General features: G+C 43.7%; 1 protein-coding gene across 1 annotated transcript in view; it reads left to right on the forward strand.

Annotated features, from left to right (window-relative positions):
- Nucleotides 1-27532, forward strand: part of DNAH8 (dynein axonemal heavy chain 8) — a 9979189-nt gene that overhangs the window by 8530371 nt on the left and 1421286 nt on the right. Inside the window, exon 71 of the mRNA XM_069236651.1 lies at nt 8379-8534. Coding sequence (XP_069092752.1) covers nt 8379-8534 — 156 coding nt within the window. The remainder of the gene's footprint in view (nt 1-8378; nt 8535-27532) is intronic.

Genomic DNA, 27532 nt, shown 5'->3' on the forward strand with positions numbered 1-27532 from the left:
TTTAAGAAATGATATTCATTCTCATTTATCAAATTTTCATCCTGCCATTGTTTTAATATGCACTCAAGTTGTTTGGTCAAGCCATCCATGGGATTCTCCATCAATCTACAATAATTGTTCTTATCATTCAATTGTCTGCATGCTTCACGTTTATAATTTTCTGCATTCATAATCACTATGGGCCACATGTAGCAACAATCAGATTTGCGACCCGCAAATTGCGAGTCAGAGCGACTCGCAATCTGCGAGTCACAAATCCGAATGTTGGATGGTGTCTCTGACACCATCTACGATTCGCAAGCGGGTCGCAAATGCCCACCTCATGAATAATCATGAGGTGGGTCACAATTTGTGACCCCCTTGCGAATGGCGGCCCTCACAGGGATGTTGGCCTGTTGCGGACAGCAGACCACCATGTCTGTGACTGCTTTTCTATAAAGCAGTTTTTTTTTTTTGTAATGCAGCCCGTTTTCCTCAAAGGAAAATGAGATGCATTACAAAAACAAAAAAGGAAATGCTTTCGTTTCATTTTTTCAGAGCAGGCAGTGGTCCGTAGGACCACTGCCTGCTCTGAAAAAATGTTTACAGTGCCATTCACAATGGGGAATGCGAATGGGTTACCACCCATTTGTAATGGGTGTAATATGCGATTGGTTTGCGACCGTGTTCGCGGTCACAAACCAATCCTACATTGCACTGCGACTCGCAATTAGAAAGGGAACACCCCTTTCTAATTGCGAGTCGCAAACCCGTTTTGCAATTCGGTAACCAGGTTACCTAATCGCAAAACGGGGTCTGTGCATTGCGATGTGCTTTTTGCATGTCGCAAACAGCGAAATTCGCTGTTTGCGATGTGCAAAGAGCTTGCTACATGTGGTGCTAAGTTTCCTCCCTTGTCCGAAGATTTGATCACTATTGTCTTATTAATTTCCAAATTGTCTAATGCTTGTCTTTCACCCAATGTCAGGTTTTCCTTTCTGCCCTCCTGATGTTTCTTTTATTTTCCTCAATTTATCCAAATCTTTAACCACAAGCTTGTGAAAGATGTCAATATTATTTCTAGGATTTAAAATTGGACAGAATTTCGATTGTGCTTTTCACGGGGTATGTTGATGTTTGTTTGTATTTATATCCAGTATTTCTAGAATTTCTTTTTCTGAAAGTGCCCGTTCCTCCAGATTATGTATGAGATCATAACAAGTTTTAAATCCTGTACTTGATCAACATTCAGATTTATTTCTTTAACCTCCTTGTAACCTTCATGAACACTTGTTTTCTCTTTGTTGGCAAAAAACTTTTTAATTTGAGTTTTCTTCTAACCTTATAAATATCAATCCGTAGTTCTGTGTAGTCAAAATGTTTTTCAGGACAAAAGGATAACCCCTTGCTAAGTAGTTTCTTCTCATCTGCTGTCAAATCATGATTAGATAGATTCACTATCAAATTTTCTTCTTCTGCTGTAGTGGCTATTTCTTTTGACGCTCTCGTAACCGGTACCTTTTTCCTCCTGTCTCCTCTTCTCCCCTTTCTATGTCTTATTTTCTGATGGAATTTTTTTTTCTTCCGATCTCTGTATCTTGGGGTCCGTTGGTCGATGTATAGTAGTTGTAACTCCTCTAAAAAAGAAGATTTTCCCATGTTCAATGTACTAAGTTGATCTTTTTCAGAGGGTTCCACATCTGATTCACTTGCTGATTCAAATGATCCCGTAATTGTAGACAGTTTTCCTGAAGCATATTGTTTTTTCAAATTGTCAAATCGTCTTGCAAATGTCAAAATTGTGCCATTTGAGTAATCTTGTTCATCCCTTACAAACTTCCTCTGTTTTCTTTCTTCTACCTCTCTCTCATATTTTTCAAGTCTAATTTCCATTTGTTGTCTTAATTTCTTACTTTCTTCTTCCTCTTCCAATTTTTTGATTTGTTCTTCCATATCCATGATCTGTTTTAAAATTTCTTCCAAACTTAGTAGCGTATTTTATGATGATTAACATCATGTCTTTGGAACATTGCATACTGTTTTCACCCCATTCTTGTAACATTTCAGGTTTAGTATCTGCTTGGTTTGGTAAGGTAAAAATTCTCAATCCTTTTCGTATCCGTCCTACTTCAATATATTTTTCCAATGTTATAATTTCCCAACTCTTTGTAATCTCTTTTTTAAGTAGTTTCTCCAGTTGCCAAAAGGTGTGTTTCAAAGTGTAAGCCTTCTCTTTTTTGTTCACTCCTTCTGTATTCCTTGCCATATTAGTTTCACCACAAAATATTAATTCTGCTTTCTGTCGTCTTTTAGCAGCTCTCACTTCCATGTTTGTCCAATCGCTGGGCAATAACCCAGTATATATTGTGTGTAGTTGTTTCTCATTGTTATTTATTACTTTTATTGAAAAATATCAGTTATTCCCATATGTCATAACTCTTATATTATAACCCCACTGTTTTTGTTTTTCCTATATTTAGATGCATTTCAATCTCTTCTCTCAATTCACAGTCGAAAAGGTTAGAGGCAAATTTCCAATTCTTCCTTAGTCAATTGTAACCAATCATGCCTATTTTAAGATCATTAAATCCACAAACACAAAACTGTTCAGGTGTCTGCACCATTACTATTTTTCTTTAAAGTATTACTTTTATAAGCTTTTCACTTCCTGGTCCTCTTTTTGGACTGCATTGATTGTTTATGTGATTTACTGTGCTGCTTTACTCTTCAGAATATCAAAACTATGCACTTCAGGATATTTTAAGGCACAATGTAAAGCAATCACTCTCAAACACCTTCGTAAGTAGAATAATCAAGTTTATTTAAGGGGCAAGTTCTCAGCTAGCAAAACTAAACCACACTAATATATATATACATATACATCAGGAGAATAACATGAGAATAATGATAAAGATATAAGCACTCTGCGAATAATTGCAAGAGTAAGTGCATATAATACAAGCACACACAATATACCTCAATGCTCAATAGCATGAAAATGACTGCAAGAATAAGTGCATATTACGCGCGCACACACAATATACTTCAATGCTCAATAGCATGAAAATGACTGCAAGAACAAGTACATATTACGCGCGCACACACAATACACTTAATAAATTGAAAAGCTTCACCGAAAAGAGCGTCTGCATCCCTCCGCCGTACACAAAGCTGGGGAACCCAAATCAGCTAGCACAGGGAGCCTCTGTTCGGGACAATCAGTCCTCCTGGCGTTGCGTCCAACCCAGAAGAGAGTTCCTAAACCAGCCCATCCAGGCCCCCAACTTTTATAGTATTTACTAACGCCCAGGAGTCTTTTCTAGAAAAAGACCCCCTCCTTTACAAATTGTGCAATCGGCGGTACCTTGTTCACCCTTCGAGACGTCTCCTCAGAACGGGCCAAGTTCCCAGGAGAGGACTCCAAGGTGAAGCTTGCATTCCTCCTTGTGTACAGGCGCATCCCCCTGTTGTTGTAACTGATAGCTCGTGGAATGTAAATAGCGCCCTTCGTACCAGGCAGATGGAGCGAAGTTGAGCAGAAATACACCCCACCCTTCAGCTTGCCGAAGCTTGTGGAAAAACACAGAACAGTGCCTTACGCACCGAACCAGACTCGACAAAATGGAGTCGTGAACCAAAATGGAAGCGAAGGCCAATGAAAGCAGAGGCCAATGGTCCACACTCTGCACCACTGTTTACCTTGCACGTAGTGCTGCCGCATGCACGTAGTGTATGTAGCAATACATTTCCACCCTTGGACCATTTGGCCAACTTACAACTAAGTATATCCTATAAGCTGAAATGGTAATGCTCTTGGGCGACACTGAGATAGAAGGTTAGGCACACACTGAATACAACAACATAATGAAATTAAAATAACGGTTATGATAATGATTACACCAAAGATATAATGCAGTTGGCCTAAATTAGGCAGCCATCCAAAAGCCCAATCCCACCACCCCTTGTCAACATCCTGCCGACTACGCCAATTTGTGCTGCTTTACTCTTCAGAATATCAAAACTATGCACTTCAGGATATTTTAAGGCACAATGTAAAGCAATCACTCTCAAACACCTTCGTAAGTAGAATAATCAAGTTTATTTAAGGGGCAAGTTCTCAGCTAGCAAAACTAAACCACACTAATATATATATACATATACATCAGGAGAATAACATGAGAATAATGATAAAGATATAAGCACTCTGCGAATAATTGCAAGAGTAAGTGCATATAATACAAGCACACACAATATACCTCAATGCTCAATAGCATGAAAATGACTGCAAGAATAAGTGCATATTACGCGCGCACACACAATATACTTCAATGCTCAATAGCATGAAAATGACTGCAAGAACAAGTACATATTACGCGCGCACACACAATACACTTAATAAATTGAAAAGCTTCACCGAAAAGAGCGTCTGCATCCCTCCGCCGTACACAAAGCTGGGGAACCCAAATCAGCTAGCACAGGGAGCCTCTGTTCGGGACAATCAGTCCTCCTGGCGTTGCGTCCAACCCAGAAGAGAGTTCCTAAACCAGCCCATCCAGGCCCCCAACTTTTATAGTATTTACTAACGCCCAGGAGTCTTTTCTAGAAAAAGACCCCCTCCTTTACAAATTGTGCAATCGGCGGTACCTTGTTCACCCTTCGAGACGTCTCCTCAGAACGGGCCAAGTTCCCAGGAGAGGACTCCAAGGTGAAGCTTGCATTCCTCCTTGTGTACAGGCGCATCCCCCTGTTGTTCTAACTGATAGCTCGTGGAATGTAAATAGCGCCCTTCGTACCAGGCAGATGGAGCGAAGTTGAGCAGAAAAACACCCCACCCTTCAGCTTGCCGAAGCTTGTGGAAAAACACAGAACAGTGCCTTACGCACCGAACCAGACTCGACAAAATGGAGTCGTGAACCAAAATGGAAGCGAAGGCCAATGAAAGCAGAGGCCAATGGTCCACACTCTGCACCACTGTTTACCTTGCACGTAGTGCTGCCGCATGCACGTAGTGTATGTAGCAATACATTTACCAAACTCTTAAACATAATACAATAATGACGTACCTCTCATATGTGTATTTGTATGTGTGTGTGTATATATATATATATATATATATATATATATATATATATATATATATATATATATACCTAAGCTAACTATAACTTACAACCCTGCAATGCACTGCTTATGACCTCACATATTACATCACTCACGACATGATCAGTGACATCACTCATGGCATCACTGATGGTATCTCAGATAACATCACGTATGATGTCACTGATGACATCCTCCACAGAGGCACTCACAAACCCACTCACTCATTCACTCACTCATACAGGCACTTGCACAACCACTCACACACCTATACAGCTACTCATACAACCAGTCTCGTACCCATACAGCCACTCACAGTGTCACACACTCACCCATACAGCTACTTACACACCTACTTACTCACCTATACAGCCACTCACACACCCACACACTCGCCCATACAGCCTCTCAACACAGCCACTCACCCATACAAACACTCACACACTCACTCACACACCCTCACAACCACTTATATACCCATTCACACATCCATACAAGCACTCATGCACCCTCACAGCCACTTACATACTCATTTACACATCCATACATGAACTCACACATCTGCTCACTTACCCATACAATCATTAACACAGACATTTACCCTGCAGTGCAGCCACTCACACAGCAACTCACTTAACCAAACTGCCACTCAAACAGCCACTCACTCCCCCATACAGCCACTTACACAGCCAGTCATTCACTCATACAGCCATTCAGACACCCACTCACTCCCCCATACAGTCACTCACACAGCCTTCACTCTCCTTTACAGTCACTGGCACACCTACTCACTCACCAGTATAGTCAGTCACATAGCCACTCACTCACCAACACAGCTACTCACATGCTTGTTTATACACCCATACAGGAACTCAGACACCCACTCACACACAGATACACACAGTCCACAGCCACTCACATATTATATGTTAGAAATAGTATTCCTCATCAGTAGTACAGAAAGTATACTATTTTAACTTTTGTAATGCGTTGGTATATATGCTTAACACTTAACAACTTTTAGGAAACCCTCACACTCACTGGATGATGTCATCAGTTATGTAATTTGAAATGTCATCAGCTATGTCATCAGTGATGTCACTGACCATGTCATGAGTGATGTAATATGTGAGGTCATAAGCAGTGTATTGAGGGGGTGCAAGTTATAATTACTTCAGGTAACTATAACTGCTGAATGTCGCTGGTTTTGTATGAGTGGAATGTGAGCCTAACTATAACATCCCTATAACCTTTGGATTTTTCAGTGAATTTCTTTTTTTTTTTTATTCTGTGTCCTCATTATAATGTCCCCGTAACTTTTATTTTTTCAGGGAATTTCTAAGTTTTTTTAATGTTGTTTCCTAACTACAACATCCCTGTAACCTTTGGTTTTTAAGTGAATTTGTAAGGCTTTTTGAATTTTATTTCCTAACTGTAACCTCTAAACTTCACGCAGTGAGTGTGTGTGAGTGCATAAGTGTTTCAGTAGGTCTGTGAGTGGGTGTGAGAGTATCTAAGTGGGTCTGTCAGTGGGTGTGTGAGTGTCTGAGTAGGTCAGTGAGTGGATGCGTCAGTCTCTGAGTGGGACTGTGAGTGGGTGCAGGAGTGTCTAAATGGATGTGAGTGAGTGAGTGCATGAGTATCTTAGTAGGTCTGTGAGCGGGTATTTGTGTCTCTAAGTGCGTTTGTGAGTGAGTGCATGAGTTTCTGAGTGGGTCTGTGAGTGGGTGCAGGAATGTCTGAAAGGGTCTTTGAGTGTGTGCATGAATGTCTGAGTGAGTCTGTGAGTGGGTGCATGAGTGCCAAAGTGACTCCATGAGTGGGTGCACGAGTGGCTGAGTGGGTCTGTGTTTGAGTACATGAGTCTCTGAGTGGGTCTGTGAGTGGGTGCATGAGTGTCTGAGTGAGTGTCTGAGTGCATCTGTGAGTGGGTTTGTGAGTGTCTGTGTGGGTGTGTCAGTAGCTGCGTGAGTGACTCTGCCACACGTTTGCACAACATGTCTACCCAACTGAAGTACTTTCTACTAGTTAATAAGTAAGCCCTACCTCATTGGGTAAATGTCCAGTGTGTATTCTACACTACAGCTGTGTAATGGACCACTAAGAAAGGTCTCCAGTGATCTTGTGTGCCTTTGCCAATGTGATTGTTCCTCATGTGTCTTTCTCCAGAATTCTGTGATAACATAAATCCTCCCATAGAGTGGTCAACATGACTACAAAGACGTAAATCTCTACCAAACTAGGGTCCTTAATCTTAGGTATATGACATAAGTGCTTCTTTCTTTGGTGAGGATATCCTCATATTCCTCGGCATCTAGAACATGGCACCAAAATCGGTGGAAATTGCACGGGGGCCTTTTGGTAAGCTATCCATCATCCTGGCAAAAGGTGGGATAACCTTTGCATACTACTAAAGTGGACGGGCAGGGTCAACAGGCGGAACTTCCAGGTGATTTGCATATTTGCATACTCTTAGCAATTTAAAGGAAGAACCATGGACTCTGCTCTCATCAGGAGAGGACAAGAAAGAACCCACTCATCACAGTCACATACAGATTGCAGTCCAATAGATAAAAGATGCATTTACCTCCATGAATGATTTCATTTTTCAATATGAAATCGCCAAGTAAACATACTTGCTTTGACTTTCTCAAGCCCAGAATTTAGGATCATTTGTCCTTTCCAGAAGTGGTGCTTCAACTGGGGCACTTGCTATGTTTATACTTGTAAGTGCTTCCTTTTCAGGTTTAATTTCTCTGAAATGAGCATTGTGGCCAGAATGGTAGCTCACCAGCTCGTTTATCCAACAAGAGTCCACAGTTTTACACAAAATGTCTATGACTAGAGTACTTTCTACTGGTTAGTTAGTAAGTGCTAACTAATCTGTCCCCAGTCCCCAAGGACCCACTACAATTCAATGGTGACCCCATTCCCCGGGGCCGGCCATATGTCCTGGGTGCCCCCCAGGGCTCCCAGTGTGCAATGCGAACCCGGGGGAGCCCCTCTGTCCCACCTGGCTGCCCGCCTCCTAACAAATGTAAATAGCGTTAAATTTACAGCCTACTAAAATGCATGTGTATATTTTTATTATGAATTGAAAAATTACGAAACAAAGCAAAAAGGTCAGGGTTGCAACTAAACATGTATTGTGACCTCAGTCTTAATTAGGACCTCGGTTCTCTACTAATCTAAATGTTGATTGGCTCATCACACTTGTTCATGTTACAAATTGTATTGATTAGTTCTCCATTCAGTTGTTTGTGCCCTTAAACTAACAGTACTCTTTTTTAATTATGCAGATAAGTGAATGGAACCTTCAGGGGCTGCCAGGAGATGACCTTTCAGTTCAAAATGGCCTTATAGTTACTAAGGCAACAAGATACCCACTCCTCATAGACCCACAAACACAAGGGAAATCATGGATTAAAAATAAAGAAAAAGACAATGACCTACAGGTTTGTATTAGTGATCAGCAGATATTTGAAATATATGTGCACCAACAATGTCCACCTTTCCAGCTGATTTCATGGAACTTTATAATTGATTTTACTACTAGTTTATGTGAAAAATGCAAATAATTGTTTGCAATTTGCATGGCATCTACCGTTTTATTATATTTACCCACTGAAATTTGAGGCTTAGTTATATATACCTGCCAGAGCTTGTGTGCTCCTCTGTCTGTGGCCAGGGAAGATTTCTAAGGGCTGCAGCATATAATATGCCACCGTAGGGGACCCCTCACTCAGCACATGTACACTGCCTGGCAGCTTGTGTGTGCTGATGGGGAGAAAAAGGCAAAGTCGACATGGCACCCCTCTAAGGGTGCCATGCCCATAAACCACTGCCTGTGGCATAGGTAAGTCACCCCTCCAGAAGACCTTACAGCCCTAAGGCAGGGTGCACTATACCACAGCTGAGGGCATAGCTGCAGGAGCAATATGCCCCCACAGTGTCTAAGTCCATTCTTAGACATTGTAAGTGTAGTGTAGCCATATTGAGTATATGGTCTGGAAGTTTGTCACTACGAACTCCACAGCACCATCATAGCTTCACTGAATACTGGGAAGTTTGGTATCAAACTTCTCAGCACAATAAATGCACACTGATGCCAGTGTGGGATTTATTGAAAAATGCGCACAGAGTGCATCTTAGAGATGCCCCCTGTATGTTAGCCCAACTGCTAGTGTAGGACTGATTGGTCTGTTCCAGCCTGCCACTTTCAGGCACTCACCCCATGTGGTCAGAAACAAAGCCTGTCCTGGGTGGAGGTGTTTCACCCCCCTACCCCCCTTGCAGGAACTGTAACACCTGGAGGTGAGCCTCAAAGGCTCAAACCTCAGATTACAGTGCCCCAAGGCACTCCAGCTAGTGGAGATGCCCGCCCCCTGGACAAAGCCCAACTTTTGGCAGCAAGCCCGGTGGGAAAATTAGGGAAAACAGGGAGGAGTGATCACCCCAGCCAGGACCACCCCTAAGGTGTCCAGAGCTGAGGTGACCCCCTCCTTGCAAAATCCTCCATCTTGGTTTGGAGGACAGGGACCAATAGGGATAGGAATGTGCCCCAAGGTGTAGCCAGCCTCAGGGACAGTAGCCATTGGCTATTGTCCTCTGACACCTAACACACCCCTAAATCGAGGATTTAGGGGCCTCCCTTAACCCAGCTCACCAGATTCCTTTCGACCTACAAAGAGAAGAAGGACTGCTAAGCTGAAAACCCCAGCAAAGAAGAAGGAAGATGACAACTGCTTTGGCCCCAGCCCTACTGGCCTGACTCTTGCTTTAAGAACCTGCAAGAAGAACAGCGACGCATCCAGCCGGGCCAGCAACCTGTGACAACTCCAGAGGACTGCCCTGCACCCAAAAGGACCAAAAACTCCAGAGGACAGCAGCTCTGTCCAAAAGAAACTTTAAACCAAGAACTCCCATCTCACTCCGGGTGCGTGAGTCTTGACCCCTGTGCACCCGACGTCAACGGCTCATATCCAGGTGGTCCACCCGGCAAGAAAGGGTCCCCAGGCTGGTGATTGGAAGCAAGAGCCCACCCTGGTTTGACCCCTCCAAACCTCCATGACGATGCCTGCAGAGAGATTCCAGAGGACCACCCGGACCCCGAGCTCCGACAAAGATATCCGACGTCTAAAGGACTCACTGCACCCGCAGCTCCCAAGCCTTGCAGAACCTGACCCCTGGTGCAACATCGACCAGCAGGTGGCCCTCATACCTGTCCGACCCGTGGTGTGCCTGAGACCCCCCCCGGACCTCGCCTGCAGTCTCTAAGGGACCCCTGGGGTCCCCTCATTGAGGTGCATTGAAAACCCGACGCCCTGTTTGCACCCTGCACCCAGCCGCCCTAGTGCCGCTGAGGGTGTGTGTTTTGTGCCTACTTGGGGCCCCTCCAGTCCTCTCTTGCATCCCCTTGGACTGCCCTCCTAGTCGCAGGTACTTACCTGCTTGCTGACCAGATTCTGAGTACACCCCTGCCTCCATAGAAGTCCACGTTAATTTGGTGCTTCTTTGACCTCTGCACCGGACCAGGCCCATGTTGCTGGTGGTGGGTGCTTGAGGTTAGCTTGAACCCCCAACGACGTACTACCTAAAACCCGGAGATAGGAACTGTAAGTTGAATACTTACCTGTAAAACTGTACACTCTTTTTCTTCCCCCAGGAACTGATGAAAATTGCAGTGTATCCACTTTTAAAATAGCTTTTTGCCATTTTAAAGAAAACTGTATACATTGTTGATTCCTTTCAAAGTTCTATGGAGAACAGGGGTGCTCCGGTTCCAGGTAAGTACCTGCGTCCTCGGGGAGCAGACCAGGGGGATTTTGTAGAGCACTGGGGGGTCCCAAACAAGCACACAACATACACCCTCAGCGGCACTCCTTTGTTTCCTATCTACAACCCAACGCCTTGTTCCCACACTGCACCCGGCCGCCGCTGTGCCATTAGGGTGTATGTTGTGTGCTTGTTTGGGACCCCAAGTGCTCTACAAAACCCCCTGGTCTGCTTCTCAGGCCAGCCACCGACTGGGCCAGGATGAGGGCCGCCAGCTGGTCACTCCTGCACTCCTGCACCAGTGGTTGGTTCCTTCTCGGTCCTGGGGGCTGCAGGTGCAGTGCTTTGTCCAGGTGTTGGGTTCCTTTGTTACCGGGCAGTTGCAGTCACCAGGGAGTCCTCTGCAGTGTTTGTTCTCTGGAGCTTGAGCCGGGGTGCGTCGGGTGCAGAGTGAGAAGTGTCACGCTTCCGGCAGGAAGGGTGAGTTCTTTCAAAGTTGTTTTAAAGTTGCAAAAATGTTGCAGTTTGTGAACCGTGACGCTGTCCTCCGGAGTTTCTTGGTCCTTCAGGGTTCAGGGCAGTCCTCAGAGGTTGCTGGTCCCTGTTGGATGCGTCGCTGTACAGGTTCTTTTTGTCTGGAGACAAGCCGGTAGGGCTGGGGCCAAGTCAGTTGGTGTCTCCGTCATCTCTGCGGGGCTTTCAGGTCAGCAGTCCTTCTTCTTTGTGTAGGTTGCAGGAATCTGATTTCCTGGGTTCAGGGTCACCCCTAAATACTAAATTTAGTGTTATGTTTATGTCTGGGGGGCAGTAGCCAATGGCTACTGTCCTGGAGGGTGGCTACACCCTCTTTGTGCCTCCTCCCTGAGGGGAGGGGGACACATTCCTAATCCTATTGGGGGAATCCACCAATCTCAAGATGGAGGATTTCTAAAGGCATGGGTCACCTCAGCTCAGGACACCTTAGGGGCTGTCCGGATTGGTGGGTGACTCCTCCTTGTTTTTATCATTATCCTCTCCTGCCTTGCCACCAAAATTGGGGGCAGTGGTCGGAGGGGCGGGCATCTCCACTAGCTGGGATGCCCTGGGATGCTGTAACAAAAGGCATGAGCCTTTGAGGCTCACCGCCTGGTGTTACAGTTCCTGCAGGGGGAGGTGAGAAACACCTCCACCCAGTACAGGCTTTGTTCATGGCCACAGAGTAACAAAGGCAAGTTACTTACCTTTGGTAACAATATATCTGGTAGAGACATATTCTAGTTGTAGATTCCTTACCGACCCGCCCATCCTCCCTGCACTGAGAACTGATTTCTAGGGACAGGAACTTCCCTTTAAGGGCCCTAGTTTTGGCACACCATTCTCAGTGTTCTTCATGGCTCCGCACTACTGGCATGGAAAGTAAGGAACCTGCAATTAGAATATGTCTCTACCAGATATATTGTTACCGAAGGTAAGTAACTTGTAAGTCAAGCCTCTGGGGTACCCCTGGACTCTGTCTACACTATGGCCCTCATTCTGACCTTGGCGGGCGGCGGAGGCCCGCCGTCAGGTTACCGTTCCGCGGTCGAAAGACCGCGGCGGTAATTCTGACATTCCCGCTGGGCTGGCGGGCGGCCGCCTTCAGGCCGCCCGCCAGCCCAGCGGGAAAGAGGCTTCCACGATGAAGCCGGCTCGGAATCGAGCCGGCGGAGTGGAAGCTGTGCGACGGGTGCAGTTGCACCCGTCGCGTATTTCACTGTCTGCGCAGCAGACAGTGAAATACATTTAGGGGCCCTCTTACGGGGGCCCCTGCAGTGCCCATGCCAGTGGCATGGGCACTGCAGGGGCCCCCAGGGGCCCCGCGACCCCCCCTACCGCCATCCGGTTCCCGGCGGGCGGACTGCCGGGAACTGGATGGCGGTAGGGGGGGTCGGAATCCCCTTGGAGGATTCCAATGGGCGGCGGTACACTGGCGGGAGACCGCCAGTGTTGCTGGTCCGACCGCGGCTTTACCGCCGCGGTCGGAATGCCCATTGGAGCACCGCCGGCCTGTCGGCGGTGCTCCCGCGGTCCTCCAACCCGGCGGTCATGGACCGCCAGGGTTGGAATGACCACCTATATCTCATTTTGATATAGTATATACAGAGCCAGCTTCCTACAATAATTTTAGCTTCTTGCAAGAGCAATCAACAGTTAAGTACGTGTACCCCGATATTTCACTTTTACCTTCTATGTGTTCTTTCCTTGGGCGTCCTCATGACTCATAAATTAGTAGGGCTAATATTCTATTGATCGAGCCCCACTTTACATTTAGTAATGTGTGGGGCCTCCTCCACCCTCCAATTTGAAGCTATTCCATTTGTCCAATATTAGACTAAACTTACTGAAATGTATTTCTCATGTAATGGCACCTAGACCTTTGAGTATGTTGAGGCGTACTATTTTGGGAGTAGGAGTGACCTGAAGGCTGTCTACCTTAGCAAAGAAATTCTACAAGTGAAATCTGAATGACTGCAGAAGCATGCCCAGAAGCCAAACAGCAACAATTCATGCCTTCCCAGTAGCAATTATTTTACCCTTTCTAGAGAAGAGGGTCTGGAAGACACAGACAAAACTCAAGTCTATGTTCTCTTAATTGCCTAACAAAGTCCAACCTCTCTGAATCCTTCTAACTTCAGTATTTCAGTCTCTTTACTCCTTAGATGTGTTACCTTACTTCGAGTGTGAACCCATAGGCTGAAACAGCGTGCCCTTTTGGTTATGGTTGGGGTAATTATCCACCTTAATGAGCAGGCTTCTAGCTGTCTTTCACTTTCTAGCCCCTGCTTCCCCCCACAGAAGCATCTGTGATCATCTTTCCCTGCTGTTGTTTAGATTTATTTGGAAGTAGTAAATCTAACCTCTCTAAATTCCAACATTTTCCCTACTGTTAGTTAGATTGGAGTGGGAATAATAAATCTTACTCCTACAGACACCAACATATTCTCTGCTGTTGGTTAAATTGTAATCGGAATAGTATATCTAGCACTTTCCTTGATTTTCCTTTTGTTGCAGTGAGAATAGTAATTATAACTCCTCCAATCTCCAATATTTCCCTACTGTTGCTTAGATTGGAGTATGACTAGTAAATGTAACTCGTGCAAAACCCAGCACTTTCCCTACTATTGAATAGATTGCTGCCGGAATAGTAACTCTAACTTTTCCAAAATCCAAAATATTGCCTGTTGTTTCTTAGACTGGAGTAGTACATCTAACCCTTGCAGAGTTCAATAAGTTCCCATCTGTTGTTTAAATTGGAATGGGAGTAGTAAATTTCTCCCCTCCAAAAAGTCCAACACTTTCTAAGATTTTAGTTATGTTGGAATAGGAAGAGTAAATCTAACCCCTAAAAAGTCCAACACTTTCCTTGATTTTGCTTATGTGGGAGTATGATTAGTAACTGTAACCTCTCAAAAGTCCAACACTTTCCCTACTCTTGCTTAAATTGGAGTGGGATTAGTAAATCTTACCACTCCAAAGTCTAACATCTTCCCTACTGTTGCCTTCCTTGATTTTGATTACGCAGGGGTTGTAATAATAATTCTTACCCATCCAAAATCCAACATTTGCCCTGCTTTTTCTTATGTTGGAGTGGGAATAGTAAACATACCTTTCCAAAGTCCAACACTTTCCCTACTGTTGCTTAGATTGGAGCGGGAATACGAAGTGTAACGTGTCCAAAATTTATTACTTTTCCTACCGTTTCTTACATTGGATGGGGAATAGTTTAATCTGGCTCATACAAACCTCAACACTTTCCCTACTGTTATAGGATTGGAGTGAAAATAGTAAATCTATCCTTCTGCAAAGTTCAACACTCTCTCTGATTCAGCTTCCATGGAAGGAAGTAGGAATAGTAAAGCTAACCCCTGCACAGTTCAACACTTTCTTTACCATTTCTATTACTAGGTGGGAGTAGTAAAGCTAACTTCTCCAAAATGAAGCACTTTTCATGATTTTGCTTACTTGGAGTCAAAATAGTAACTTTTAGCCCTCGATAGTCCAACACTTTCCCTACTGTTGTAGGTGAGAATAGTAAATCTAACTTGTCCAATGTCTAACACTTTACCTACTATTGATTCAGTTGGAGTGGGAGTAATAAATCGTTCTCCTACAAAGGCCAACACTTTCCCTACTATTGCTTGGATTGAAGTGGGAATAGTGTGAGAATGTAGACTTTCTAGCATGGTTACCCCCATTTTTGGCCTGTTAGTCAGTGTGTTTGACTGTGTCACTAGGATCCCGCTAACCAGGACCCCAGTGCTTATGCTCTCTCTCCCCTCAATATTTTCACTGCATACTGGTAACCCAGTATTTCATCCCAAATTGGCATACTGGTTACCCCTTGTATGCCCCTGGTATATAGTACCTAGGTACCCAGGGCATTGGGGCTCCAGGGGATCCCTATGGGCTGCAGCATTTCTTTTGCTGCCCATAGGGAGCCCATGCAAAGGCTTCTACAGGACTGCCATTGCAGCCTGTGTGAAAAGGTGCATGCACCCTTTCACAACCATTTACACTGCACCAGGTCACTCATAAGTCACCCATATATCAGATCTTCCAACCCTGAAGGCTGGGTGCATAGTACCTGTGTGTGGCAGCACCCCTGCACTAGCAGAGGTGCCCCCACGACCTCCAGGACCATTTCCCCAGACTTCGTGAGTGCGGGACGGCATTTTAACGTGCACTATACATATACATATACATATGTACCTATGTACACCTTCACAATGGTAACTCCGAATATGGCCATGTTTGGTATCAAACATGTTTGAATCATACCGCAAGGCTTTTGCAAGAATTGGTTGTATGATTCCATGCACTTTGGGGGCTCCTTAGAGGACCACCAGTACTGCCATTACAGCCTTCTGAGGTTTTCCAGGACAGCCACAGATGCTGCCACCTCACAGACAGGTTTCTGCCCTCTTGTTGCTTGAGCAGCTCCAGCCCAGGAAGGCAGAACAAAGGATTTCCTTTTGGAGAGGGATGTTACACCCTCTCCCCTTGGAAATAGGTGTTACAGGCATGGGAGGGGTAGCCTCCCAGAGCCTTTGGAAATGCTTTGAAGGGCACAGATGGTGCCCTCCCTGCAAAATCCAATCTTCACTGGTTCAGGGACCCCCATACCCTGCTCTGGTATGACACTGGACAAAGTAAAGGGGAGTGACCACTCCCCTGTCCATCACCACCCCAAGGGTGGTGCTTAGAGCTCCTCCAGAGTGACCCTGGAATCCCAAGTTGGCTGGGCACTCTGGGAGCATCTGAATGGCCAGTGCCGGTAGGTGACATCATAGCCCTCCCCTGATAGGTGCTTACCTGTTAGCTGACCAATCCCCCTTTCAGGGCTATTTAGGGTCTCTTTCCTGGGTGTTTCCTCAGATTTGGATTGCAAGACTCCAGTAGGAATCCTCTGCATCCTTTACTTCACCTTCATACCGAAGAAACTGCATCTGGACCCTTCAGGAACTCTACAAACTGCAACAAAGAAGCAAATACGACTTCTGCAACATTGTATCTTCAGCTCCTGCCAGCAACTGCAACTGTTTCACTGTCGTGCATCCTCAGAGGACAGCCAGTCTTCAACCTGCACCAGAAGAATGACGGAATCTCCCTTGAAGTGAAGTAGTTACTTCCCTCCTTCAGCAGGCACCCCTCTGCAGCAACGACCGGTGGCTTAGATCCCCTTCCCTGAAGAAGTGCGTGGATCCAGCAGCACAGGTGGTGGACTGAAGTGGTCCCAACAGTCCTGAATTCCAGCTGTCCAACTTTGGTGGAGGTAAGAGCTTGCTTCCCCACGCAAGACAGTACCCCCATGCACTGCGTATTTTGCAGTTGCAAGGCTTGTTGCCATCCTTCCACAAAGTATTTTGTGCACTGTGCAGCTCCAGCCCCAGCACTCCTTCCGGCGATGCAAAGCCTCCTGCGTGGTTCTCCAGCAGCATGGGATCCCTTTGTGTAGTGCTGCGTGGGCCTCCTTTTGCACCTTCTTTGTCCCCATGCTGTGGGACTCCTGTGTGTGCTGCCTGGTCTTCTGAGGACTCTCTGAGTTTCTGAGAGCCCTCTCTGTCTCCCTCTCCCTGGTAGAGGGCACCAGGTCCCTCCTGATCCTGGGCAGCACCATTTTCTGCTAACCGCTAGCTTTGCGTGTGCTAAGGCTTGTTGGGGGAATCCAAGTTACCGTGATTTACTTCTGCTTTCCTGGGCTCTGGGGTAGGTTCTATTACTTGCCTTTGGTGTTTTCTAATACTCCTAGCGCCCCTCTACACACTACACTTGCCTAGGTGGGAAACCAACTTTTGCATTCCTTTCGTATTCCACTATTTTATATGGTTTGTGTTACCCCTAGGCCCATTTCTAACTATTGTGATTTTCACTATTTGCACAGTTTTCTAACTGTTTTACAGCTATTTCTGCATTCTAATGTATTTACTGTATATATTACTTACCTCTTAAGGGAGTGTAGTCTCTAAGGTATTTTTGGCATTTGTATGTTCTTTCATGTGTTTGAGTACAGTGTGACTACAGTGGTATTACATGAGCTTTGCATGTCTTCTAGTTAGGCCTTGGCTGCTTATCCACACTACCCCTAGAGAGCCTGGCTTCTAGACACTGACTACATTTTGCTAATAAGGGATACTTGGACCTGGTATAAGGTGTAATACCTGGACCTGGTATAAGGTGTAAGTACCTTTGGTACCCACTACAAACCAGACCAGCCTCCTACAAATAGTATATTTAATCCTTACAGAGTCCTATATTGTTGTTGATTTTGCTTACGTTGAAAAGGAAATATTAAGTCTAACCCCACCAAAGTTAAAAGGAAATATTAAGTCTAACCCCACCAAAGTTCAACACTTTTCCTATTGTTACTTAGACAGCAGTAGGAATAGTAAATGTGAACCATGCAACTTCCAACGTTTTCCTTTCTATTGTGTAGATCGCCGTGGGAGTGGTAACTAATTCCTTCAAAGTCCAACACTTTTCCTATTGTGCTTAGATTGGAGTTGGATTAGTAAATCTGACCCCTCCAAAGTCCAACATATGCCATACTATAGTTGAGAATAGAGTGGAAATAGTAACATCTATCTCCTCCAAAGTCCAACACTTTCTATGATTTGGTTTTTGATGGAATTTTTTTTGTGGGATTGGTAGTACATTTATTCTTTCCAAAGTCCAGCACGTTCCCTTCTCTTGTTTATACAGGGGTGATAATAGTAAACATGTCTCTCCAAATTCCAACACATTTCCTACTATTTATTAGATTCTAGTGGGAATAGTAAATCTGACCCTTGCAAAGTTCAGCACATTATTTGCTTTTGCTTGCATTGGGTGGCAATAGTATTTTAACCTCTCCAAAGTCCAACATTTGCCTTGCTTTTGCTTATGGTGGAGTGGGAGCAGTAAATATAACCTTGTGGAATCGGATTTTACAGTTCTTAGGTATGCTATGCCTAGTGGCCCCTGTGATACACAATGACAATCTCTGCACAGGCCTATCATTAAGTAAAGAGGCCTACAAATGTAATTCGCTACTGCTAGGAACGCATTATGTTGCAAGGCTTGTTCTCTGAACAGCCATCATGAAACATCATCGACATTGCATGCTAGCTGAAGCAATCTCCCTTCTGGAAAGTACCAGTCTGAGTACGTGATGTTCTCAAGTTCTGTCACAAGATGGACCATGTGATATTAGGCACGTAGGCCACCTTGTGTAAAATCCTTTTCTATGCTTTTTGTTACTATATATGGTATGATAGGAAAAACTACCTCAGCCATAATGGAGAAGTAGTCATACGTCAATCATACGTCAAAGCCAAAGAACCAATAAGACGTTGAATTATGTTTGTGGTTTAATACTATAAAAGATCGTGTATTACTTCCTTGTATTAGGCTGTTCATGTACACTAGTACAGAGCATCCTCCATGTACATGTCTTTCTATTTCTATCTCTAATAAATCCTTTATGTTTATCTGGAAGAGCTGGCTAACGGTCGTTTGTATCCTGAATGGGTGCTGAATAATTAGGCTTCTACATTTGGTGGAAGAATTGCGGTCTCGTTCAGCGAATAGCTTCCTTCAGCCCGGCTCCTGGTTCAGTTGGGGCGACAGCTGACCCATTGGACAGGGCCCCTCCTGCGACGGAGGCTGGAGCTGTCGTGAGTATCTATTGCTGCTTCGTGGTCCTGCTCTCGCTGTTTGCTCTACTGTATTTTTGGTGTAAATATTGCAAAACAGGGAGGTAACTGGGGTGCTTCGTTAATATGTTTCCTGCATAGAGTGGTTATGCATTTATGGTTAATATTTCTATTTGTAGTGCCCCTTAGCCAGCTGCTAGCATTCTGTGTTAATTTGGTCCTTCCATTGTATTACACCATTTCCTTCCTCCCTGCGCTGCAGCTGTATACTTAGAATAGCTTCCTGTATTTCATGTAGCTTGTTACTGTTAAAAACGAAGTCCGAGGAATAGAGGCAACTAGCGGTGTTGCTTCAGAACACAGCGGGAGTCGCTGTTTGCAGTCCCTAGCCGGAGGGGCTGGGACGGATAACTCTGGCCAGAGAGGGTGTTGTAGGCGCCAAGCCAACCCCAGGTTAAAAGGGCGTTGCCCAGATGTGGAATGGTAGTGGTCCGTTCCAGGGTCTATGTGTACATTTAAGAGGAACTGGCAGGTGTTGTCAGCGTCCTTGTGTTTATAGGAGTGATAGTGGTTCATTCCAGTAACTGGATGATAGTTGTTCATTCCAGTGGAGCAGGCAGGCTCTGTTTGTTGTGTTAAACAATTGTTATGTTATCTGTTTCCTGTGATATTGCAGCTCTTTGAACAATGCTTATGGCATATTGAACTATCGGCTACTCATGTGAAATGGTGTAAACTATAAATGCTGGTTTGATTACGTGTGTGTGTGAAAGTGGTTTTTGAGGTATAAATACGTGTGTGTGTGAAAGTGGTTTTTGAGCTATAAATACGTGTGTGTGTCACAAAGTGGTTTTTGAGCTATAAATACGTGTGTGTGCGAAAGTGGTTTTTGATTCATGAAGGAAGGGTTCTCCACAAGGTGGTGTACTGTGATTTATTTTGACTGCATGCATTTGCGATTTAGGATAAGAATTTTTAGAAAATTTAAGACTAGGTGGGTGGACTCCTGGGCGACATAATACAGATTTTTATGACAATTGACTGATTTAATCTGCAAACATCACACAGTACAAACACCCCCCTGCACTCACTACATATTGATACAAGGGGTGGGAGTAGGATCACCCCACAGTGCTAGTTGTACTGTGACCCTTGTCTATGGTTCTGCCGTCACATGTGGTTGCCTGACTTGTTCACTGCTATTGCATTATCTGTATGTCACTGGCCAAGGATCTGGTCCAGTTTCCAATATCATACAGCCGCACCCTGCCCCAGGGCAGGAAAGGATTTTTTTTTATCTTTCCCTCCTGACTATTCTGTTATCTCTTGATTTGCCCCAAAGGACGCCAGTGTGGACGCCGTCACTAGCACCTTGAGTACTGTCTGATTTCAAACTTTGTGTGAGCTAAGGTGGACGTGGCTGGCTGAAATTGTGGCATGGATGCAGACCGGCTTGCTTCCTGCTTTTACTAATCAATAATTGCGGCTGGCAGAGAGAGGCTGCGTGTGTGAATGTACCCATTGTTATCCCTTCTGTGTCATGGGGTATGAGCGGTGTAAAAAAAAAAAATACACCAACATCCTACTGTTTTCTGGAGCGATTGTAATTGTCTTTGTGTTATGTAACATAAGGCTAGGGTAAGACAGTCACGAGGAACCCTCTTAGTAAAGGCAAACTAGAGACAAATCAACATAGCCCCAAGGACAGTCCAGCATACCAAATAGTGGCAAAAGAAGGCCTATATGCACTACTGTACTTAGACTTTGACTTTGCAAGGAAACTGATAGTAGTGTTTCTGTGGCTTTGCGGACATGTGTGGTGCTTTACAATGCCGCCTACATAATGGTAGCATATGGGATGTCCCTTGAATGTGGGGCTGTCCTGTATGTGGAGGATGAAAAAAAATAGAGATAATAGGGGCTTGTCAGCTCTCTTCCTGTGGCGAGTGCACAGTCACAGGAACAAAACATCGATTTTGTTTGAAGACATTTGGGAAATACACTACAGCCTGAGGGCACCACAACAGGGACCAAACACTCTGAGCTGCCTCTACAACAGCAGGCAGAGACGGAACGTGAAAGCCGCACCCTGGCATGGCGTTTGATGGATGAGGAAGTGAAAAATAAAAGCAAAACGTAAGAGACCTTGTGAAAGAATTAGACAGTCATTCCATAGCCAGGGTAAAGAGGAAGTGGCTAACGCAATTAGAAAACATGAACAGAAGTACGAACAGATATCAAATGAAATGGAAAGATGTATTGGCAAGGGGCGAAAGGGATCACACAATTTACTGTGGGATATGCCCATGTATGCACATCACACAATCCATAACATCAAGATGTGGAAGGAGGTGCTCAGCAATACAAACACACAGCTGGAGATCACAAGACACAGTCTCTCGACGTACATAAAAATGTACAGAGTTAAACAGAATAATAGCCATGGGAAGGGCTGCTTTGGAAGGATCTGGATACATTGTTTAGCATTATTGTACCATGAGATTTGTGGGAGGATTGTAAGAAGGTGATGCACTGGTCTGAAATATGTGACCACTACTCCAATTACTACACTATCATTTGGCGCTAGACTGAGTATGGGAAAGGTTTGCAAGTAGACAAGGGATGGCTGTAACATGCTTACACACTGTAGAAAATGTAAGTTTAATTGTTAAGTTATCACACGTAATAAGACACAAAATTCAGACTTTATTACTTGTTAATGGCTTTAAAAGCACTGCAAAGAGCATTGTACAGTGAAAATAAAAGCGTCAAGATAACTCCAGTGATTAATGTACCTGCTGGGGAGGAATGAGAGTTTTGGACAGTGGCATTTTTGACTGAAAGATAGTGCAGATGGTTAATATGCAGGCTACAAAGGATGTGTATCATGAAAAGAACAGTATTTTATGTGGATGGCAGAGTGGGTTACTGCTTTTGTCACAGAGATTCTTTAGTTACTGTACAGTTCATAATAGTAATCTAGCACAGTGAGCTATGAACTGCAATTAAGGAGCTGCATGCCAACTGCATAGCACAAATTAGAAAGCTGTTTTTTCCCAGTCTTTCATTTTAAAGTGCTGTAAAGTGCTCCAACACCTACACTGGTATGAGAGATACTATAATAAAAATTAATTACATGTGACAAAAAAGGATAGGGAGAGAAGAGAGGCACTTATGGTTTACTTCCTTTCCCCACCACATATTTATGTATAAAAGCTTTCTTAGATCTTATGTACCTAAAAATAATAACAGAAATAGCCCGGAGATAATTTTAAAAAATTGCCCGAAGGATTCACCTTTCCTAAATAAAACTAAAAGTTGAAAAGTTAGTCTTCAAGATGCAGCACCAACATTTCCAATAAAATGTTTAGATTTTTGCATATTTTTTCAATATAAAAAGAATGATTTCATGTTTGAAATTTAAATTGTGCAAATTGCTTGGGGGTACCTGGCTTCCAGTAATGTTTCACTGGTGGTCCCCAGGAGTGAAAAGGTTAGGAACCACAGGTGTACAACACATTAGAACTTTCTTATGTAGGGATTACATTTAAAAATATTTGACCCATGCAAAGGTTGGCAAAATTCTTACAGTGAACAAATTTAGTCTGGAGGGAACAGAGGATTAATTTGCAGCAGTTAACAATATGTTGTCAGGAGTGTGGAATTTTATAAAATGTCTAATTGTCCATGGGACAGTTTGTGTCATCAGTCTACTTGTCCTGTAAAAACACATGCATATTTTCCTCCTGCTAAAATGGTGTTTACAAATATTGTCTAGGAGTTCGATTTCCTGGTCTGCCTCATTAAATGCTAGCTCATGTATAAAAGCTGTAAATCTGCACTAATGCAGGAACAGATACCATGGGTGCACTTTGTGATTTTCTTTAAGAATTATGCCATAAACTGGTTATCACAAACCTTTTGTTATTTGAATTCTGTCTCTCTGTTTATTGACTGGCTTCAGTGGTAGTGACACCATTCTGCTCTTCCATACGAAGAATATTGGCACAAAGTAGTTTTGGCACAAAGTAGTTTTGTTCATGCCAGGAACTACTATGGCAATGTGTAACTTTGATGAAAAGGTTACATTGATTTTTCCTGTTATGAATATAAATTTTGGAAATACCACCATGCATCCGCACATTTTACTAAATGATGCTTCAAAGAAATGACACCTAAAATATCATGGTAGTTTAGTAGAATGTTTCTTTCCTAGTTACATTGTTTGGGAAGATATTTTTAAAGCAGGGAATAGCAAATTGTGCTTTCAAGTTTCTGCAGATATTTGCATCTGATGAGAGAGCATTCTGGACGAATTGTGCTGGGCATTTGTTTACAGTAATTCCATACCCCTGGTTGTGTATTTCTTCATAGCTCTATAGAGTACATACTAATAATTTAGTCATGTTCAATGACAGAAGAGATATAGAAATTAACAGAAGAGTTAAAATGTGATGAATTGTAAATAATATAAGGAAATAATAGATATATAAAAATGTGGGTTGTTGTTGGGGTGTAGAGTGAGTTAATTATGTGATAACAAACTTCTACTAAGGTGTATTGATATTTAAAATAAACACATTAGTGCAGTAATAACGATTACACATGACGTGTTAGTGACTGATCGATTTCACTTAATAAGAGGCTGAAAGAAAATAACACAAGTGGATGTTTAAACATCTGCAGTACATGTAGTATGTTGAAGTCATGTGAGTGCAACCAGGGTGTCAAAAGGGCAATGAATGGGTAAAAATGCAGCACATTTGTCACAAATGTGCTTTATTTTATTGTATTTTATTTTATGCACTTATCTGCGAGGTCCCTGTATTAAATTGTAGCAGTTAAGATTACCTTCCCCATTTCTGAAAACCACAGACTCTGGGCATGGCTCCAAGGGCAAAGCCACGGATTGTTGCGATATGTTACCATGACGGACAAAGTAGAATTGTAAAATAAATAAATGTACAGCTGAATGTTACAGTTAATTTTAAAGTTTATAGGATTTTTTTATATACAACCTGGACGCAGGATGTATGTATCTACGTATATATATGTGCATATAATTGGCGGCAGGAGGAGTATTTTTCTATCCATGTTTTTTCCTAGGTTTCAGAACATGGACGAGAAGATGTGATTTCTGTATCCATCTGTCTATGTTACGTTTTATGTTTTCATAATTAATGGGAGTCTTCCGTGGTACATCTTAATGTGCGCAGTGACATGGATTGCCTTCATGTGTTGGTAGATTGCAACTAAATATTCTCCAAACTGGTTTGGGGTATTGGAAATACCTATATTAGGATAGAGTTATTACTACCTTAGGATGTGCTATGTAGTACTGCAATACAGCTATGAGCAATATACTTCTGATGATGAGGGTGCCAAATATAAATAAATAAAATAAATATAATATCTTAAAGGAATATCAGCATTTCAGAACATCACACTTGTACAAGAAAGGGGAAGTGACTTCTGATGGCGGTGATGCCTGCAAAGTCCCAACCTTCCAGCATTGATGCAGATATTCAGGGTGTTGAAATAGAATAATAGGATACAATGCTATGTTAAAAAAATATACTGGCTGTATACCAGTGTAACATGTGTTTTCTCCTGACCTTTGTATCACCATTTGTTTGGTGAAATAGTTTGTGTGAATATTCCACTGTTACTGAGTGTAATTGTTATTTATTTTTTGAGTGTTGATTTCAGTTTAAGAGTGTGCTAGTTACCCCATAAACCAGTCAGATATGTCCCTTTATAAGATTTTGTGCATCTGCTGAGCAGTTCTAGATTGATGCACTACCGCTTGCTTCATTGGTCAAGAAAGGCACCCTTGACAAAGTTGTCAAAGTGAGCACCGACTGAGATACTGTTTGACTGGCCTATGAACATGTCTGGTGCTGAGAAGTTATTATCTGATAAGACATTTTGACAGCAGTTTGCCTTACCTTCAGCATTAGGTGCTGCAGGCCCTTCCTGGCTGGACAACACTACCTGGAAATGATCTCCAACAGGGAGATTGGGCTTGGGTCACCTGAAAAGTAGGAGGGTCTGACCTCCTGGATCCACAGCTATTACAACAAGAAGGTACACCACCGCAACACAACTGCATCCTGGAGACTGGGTGTGGGTAAAGGCCACACCAGACGTCACTGCCTTCAACAACGGTGGAAGGGACCACACCAAGTCCTGTTGACAACAGCCACAGCAGTCAAGTGTGAGGGCATCACATCCTGGGTCCATACCTCACACACCAAGGAGGCCGCTGGACCAAAGGACGACCAGCCGCCAACAAAGTTGCAGATGAGAGTAATGCCACCTTCACCACAGCGGTACAACCTTCGTTCAACAAGCGCCACCAGCCAACACTGACGGAACTGCTCGTGCTACACCCCCACAGGAGTCAGAGAGTGTAAGCGGGTTCCCCAGTACACCAGAGCATTGTTCTTGGACTGCTCGTGCTGCAACACCACAGGAGTCGGAGGGTGCAAGCGGGTCCTTCAAGACACCAGGATACTCTTTCAGAACTGCTCGTGCTACTCTCCACAGGAGTCGGAGAGTCAAGCAAGGCCACTTAAGTATTAAAGGCATCAGGATATAAACAAACAGAATACTAAAAGTCCGCTAGAAAAATTTGCGCCAAGAGGTACAGATCCCAGTCCTACGGAAGCGGCTGGTCACTAGGATCAGTGTGGCTTGTAGCCCCATTGGGAGGTGCCTCTTCCAATTAGGAATATAGCAAAAATAGGACAAAAGGGCCATCCCTCGGGTCAGTGGACTATCGCACCCAACTCCCTTAGAACTGGACATTGGGATTGATCCCTTTATACTCTGCATAACTACAAGTGTCAAATAGCATTCAACGTCGCCCCGAAAATATACAGAAGGAATAGACTACTCGTGTAGCACTCCTACAGGAATAAGGAGGTACCAAAGGTTACATACCAATAGAACTGGTTTCAAGTGCTAGCCACATCCGACCACACCCTATACGGCGACATGGATTTAAGATTACAACGTATGAAAAAGGAGCAGAAGAAGTGGCCTGTGGTGGTCACAGCATTACTCACCCCGGTAGCAGCTATAGTACTAACAACAATCCTGATAGTATATAAAGACGACATACATATTCCATGGCTCGACCAGGAACACTACATCCCCAAAAATGGCAAAGGTGAAAGAACAACAGGTGTTGAGAACAACAATATCTCCAAATAACAGGAGAGGGTGGAGGATAAAACAAAATGGGTGAAATATACAAAATGGAAAGAAGATGGAGAAGATTATAAGGACAATACATTTGTGCAAATGGTATCAATGTACAAAGAACTAGCAAATGTGTCTGATTGTTATATATGTACCCACCTACCGACCACTAGCCAGGAGAAAAGAAATTACACTTAAATGCCCCTCACAGAATTCGTGGCATGTAACATATTAGATAATATGTTAGGGGGAAATTTAAAAGGAATGAGAACAGGGAAAAGAAAAAAGGAGAGAATAAGAGAAAATATAAACAAAGGAGAAATGAGGAGAAAAAGGGATGACTATGGTTTGGAAGATGAACCTTATGTAGGTGATATGCAAGGAAAATTGGTAGAAAGAGTGTAAAATAAATTGAAGGAAGAAGATAGAAGGAGAAGAAAGAAGTGTAGGAGATTAGATCCGAAGAAAGAAGAAGAGAATTTATTGAATGCATTTACAACAGAAAGAGGGAAGGGTTACACTGAAAGGGATCATGGCTCAGAACAACGAATACCATGCCTGGCCATAGATACAGAAATAAAGGCACCATGGTGTTTCAAATGCTCAAGAGGTAACGCAAACACTAGCAAAAACGGAATTGATGTGGGACATAGTATTTGCAATACAACATTGAGCCTGGACTACAAAAGAAATGACACAACAGGCTTGTCCATAGGCCTGACACCTCCCAAAGGAATATTTATTATATGTGGGACATCTGCATTTTTTTAAATTGCCAGCAGGTTGGCAAGGTACCTGCTACCTAGCATTCTTGCTACCAAAAATGGCGCATAGAACAGAATTACAGAAGGGGGAAAAGAGAACACTTGGCGGGGTGTGCAGGAAGAGGACACCAACGTGGGGAATATAAGAAAGGAAATAGAGGATATAAAAAAGGTAGAAGAAGGAACTGGGAAAGTGGCAGATGGGACAGACGTCGGAGGAATGCTGGCTCGAATAGCAGCATGGTTCAGGGGTTGGGGTACCTGGTTGATAGAGGTACTAGCGATAGGGATCGTGGCACTGATAACGATATGTGTGCTCATACCAGTTTGTCCATCCTTCCTGGCCCTACTCTTGAAAAAAAAAAACTGTCACCAGAAACACACACATTATCAGAGAAAAAGATATAAGGATGACAACAGGGACGAGCAAGAGGTATAAATGAGAGCAATACACCATGACCCTTAGATTTGTCATTGAGTATCAGAGGGCGGAATGTGGAATCGCATTTTACAGTTCTTAGGTATGCTATGCCTAGTGGGCCCTGTGATACACAATGA

The sequence above is a fragment of the Pleurodeles waltl genome, chromosome 5 (genome assembly GCF_031143425.1).
Source record: "Pleurodeles waltl isolate 20211129_DDA chromosome 5, aPleWal1.hap1.20221129, whole genome shotgun sequence".
NCBI lineage: Eukaryota > Metazoa > Chordata > Amphibia > Caudata > Salamandridae > Pleurodeles > Pleurodeles waltl.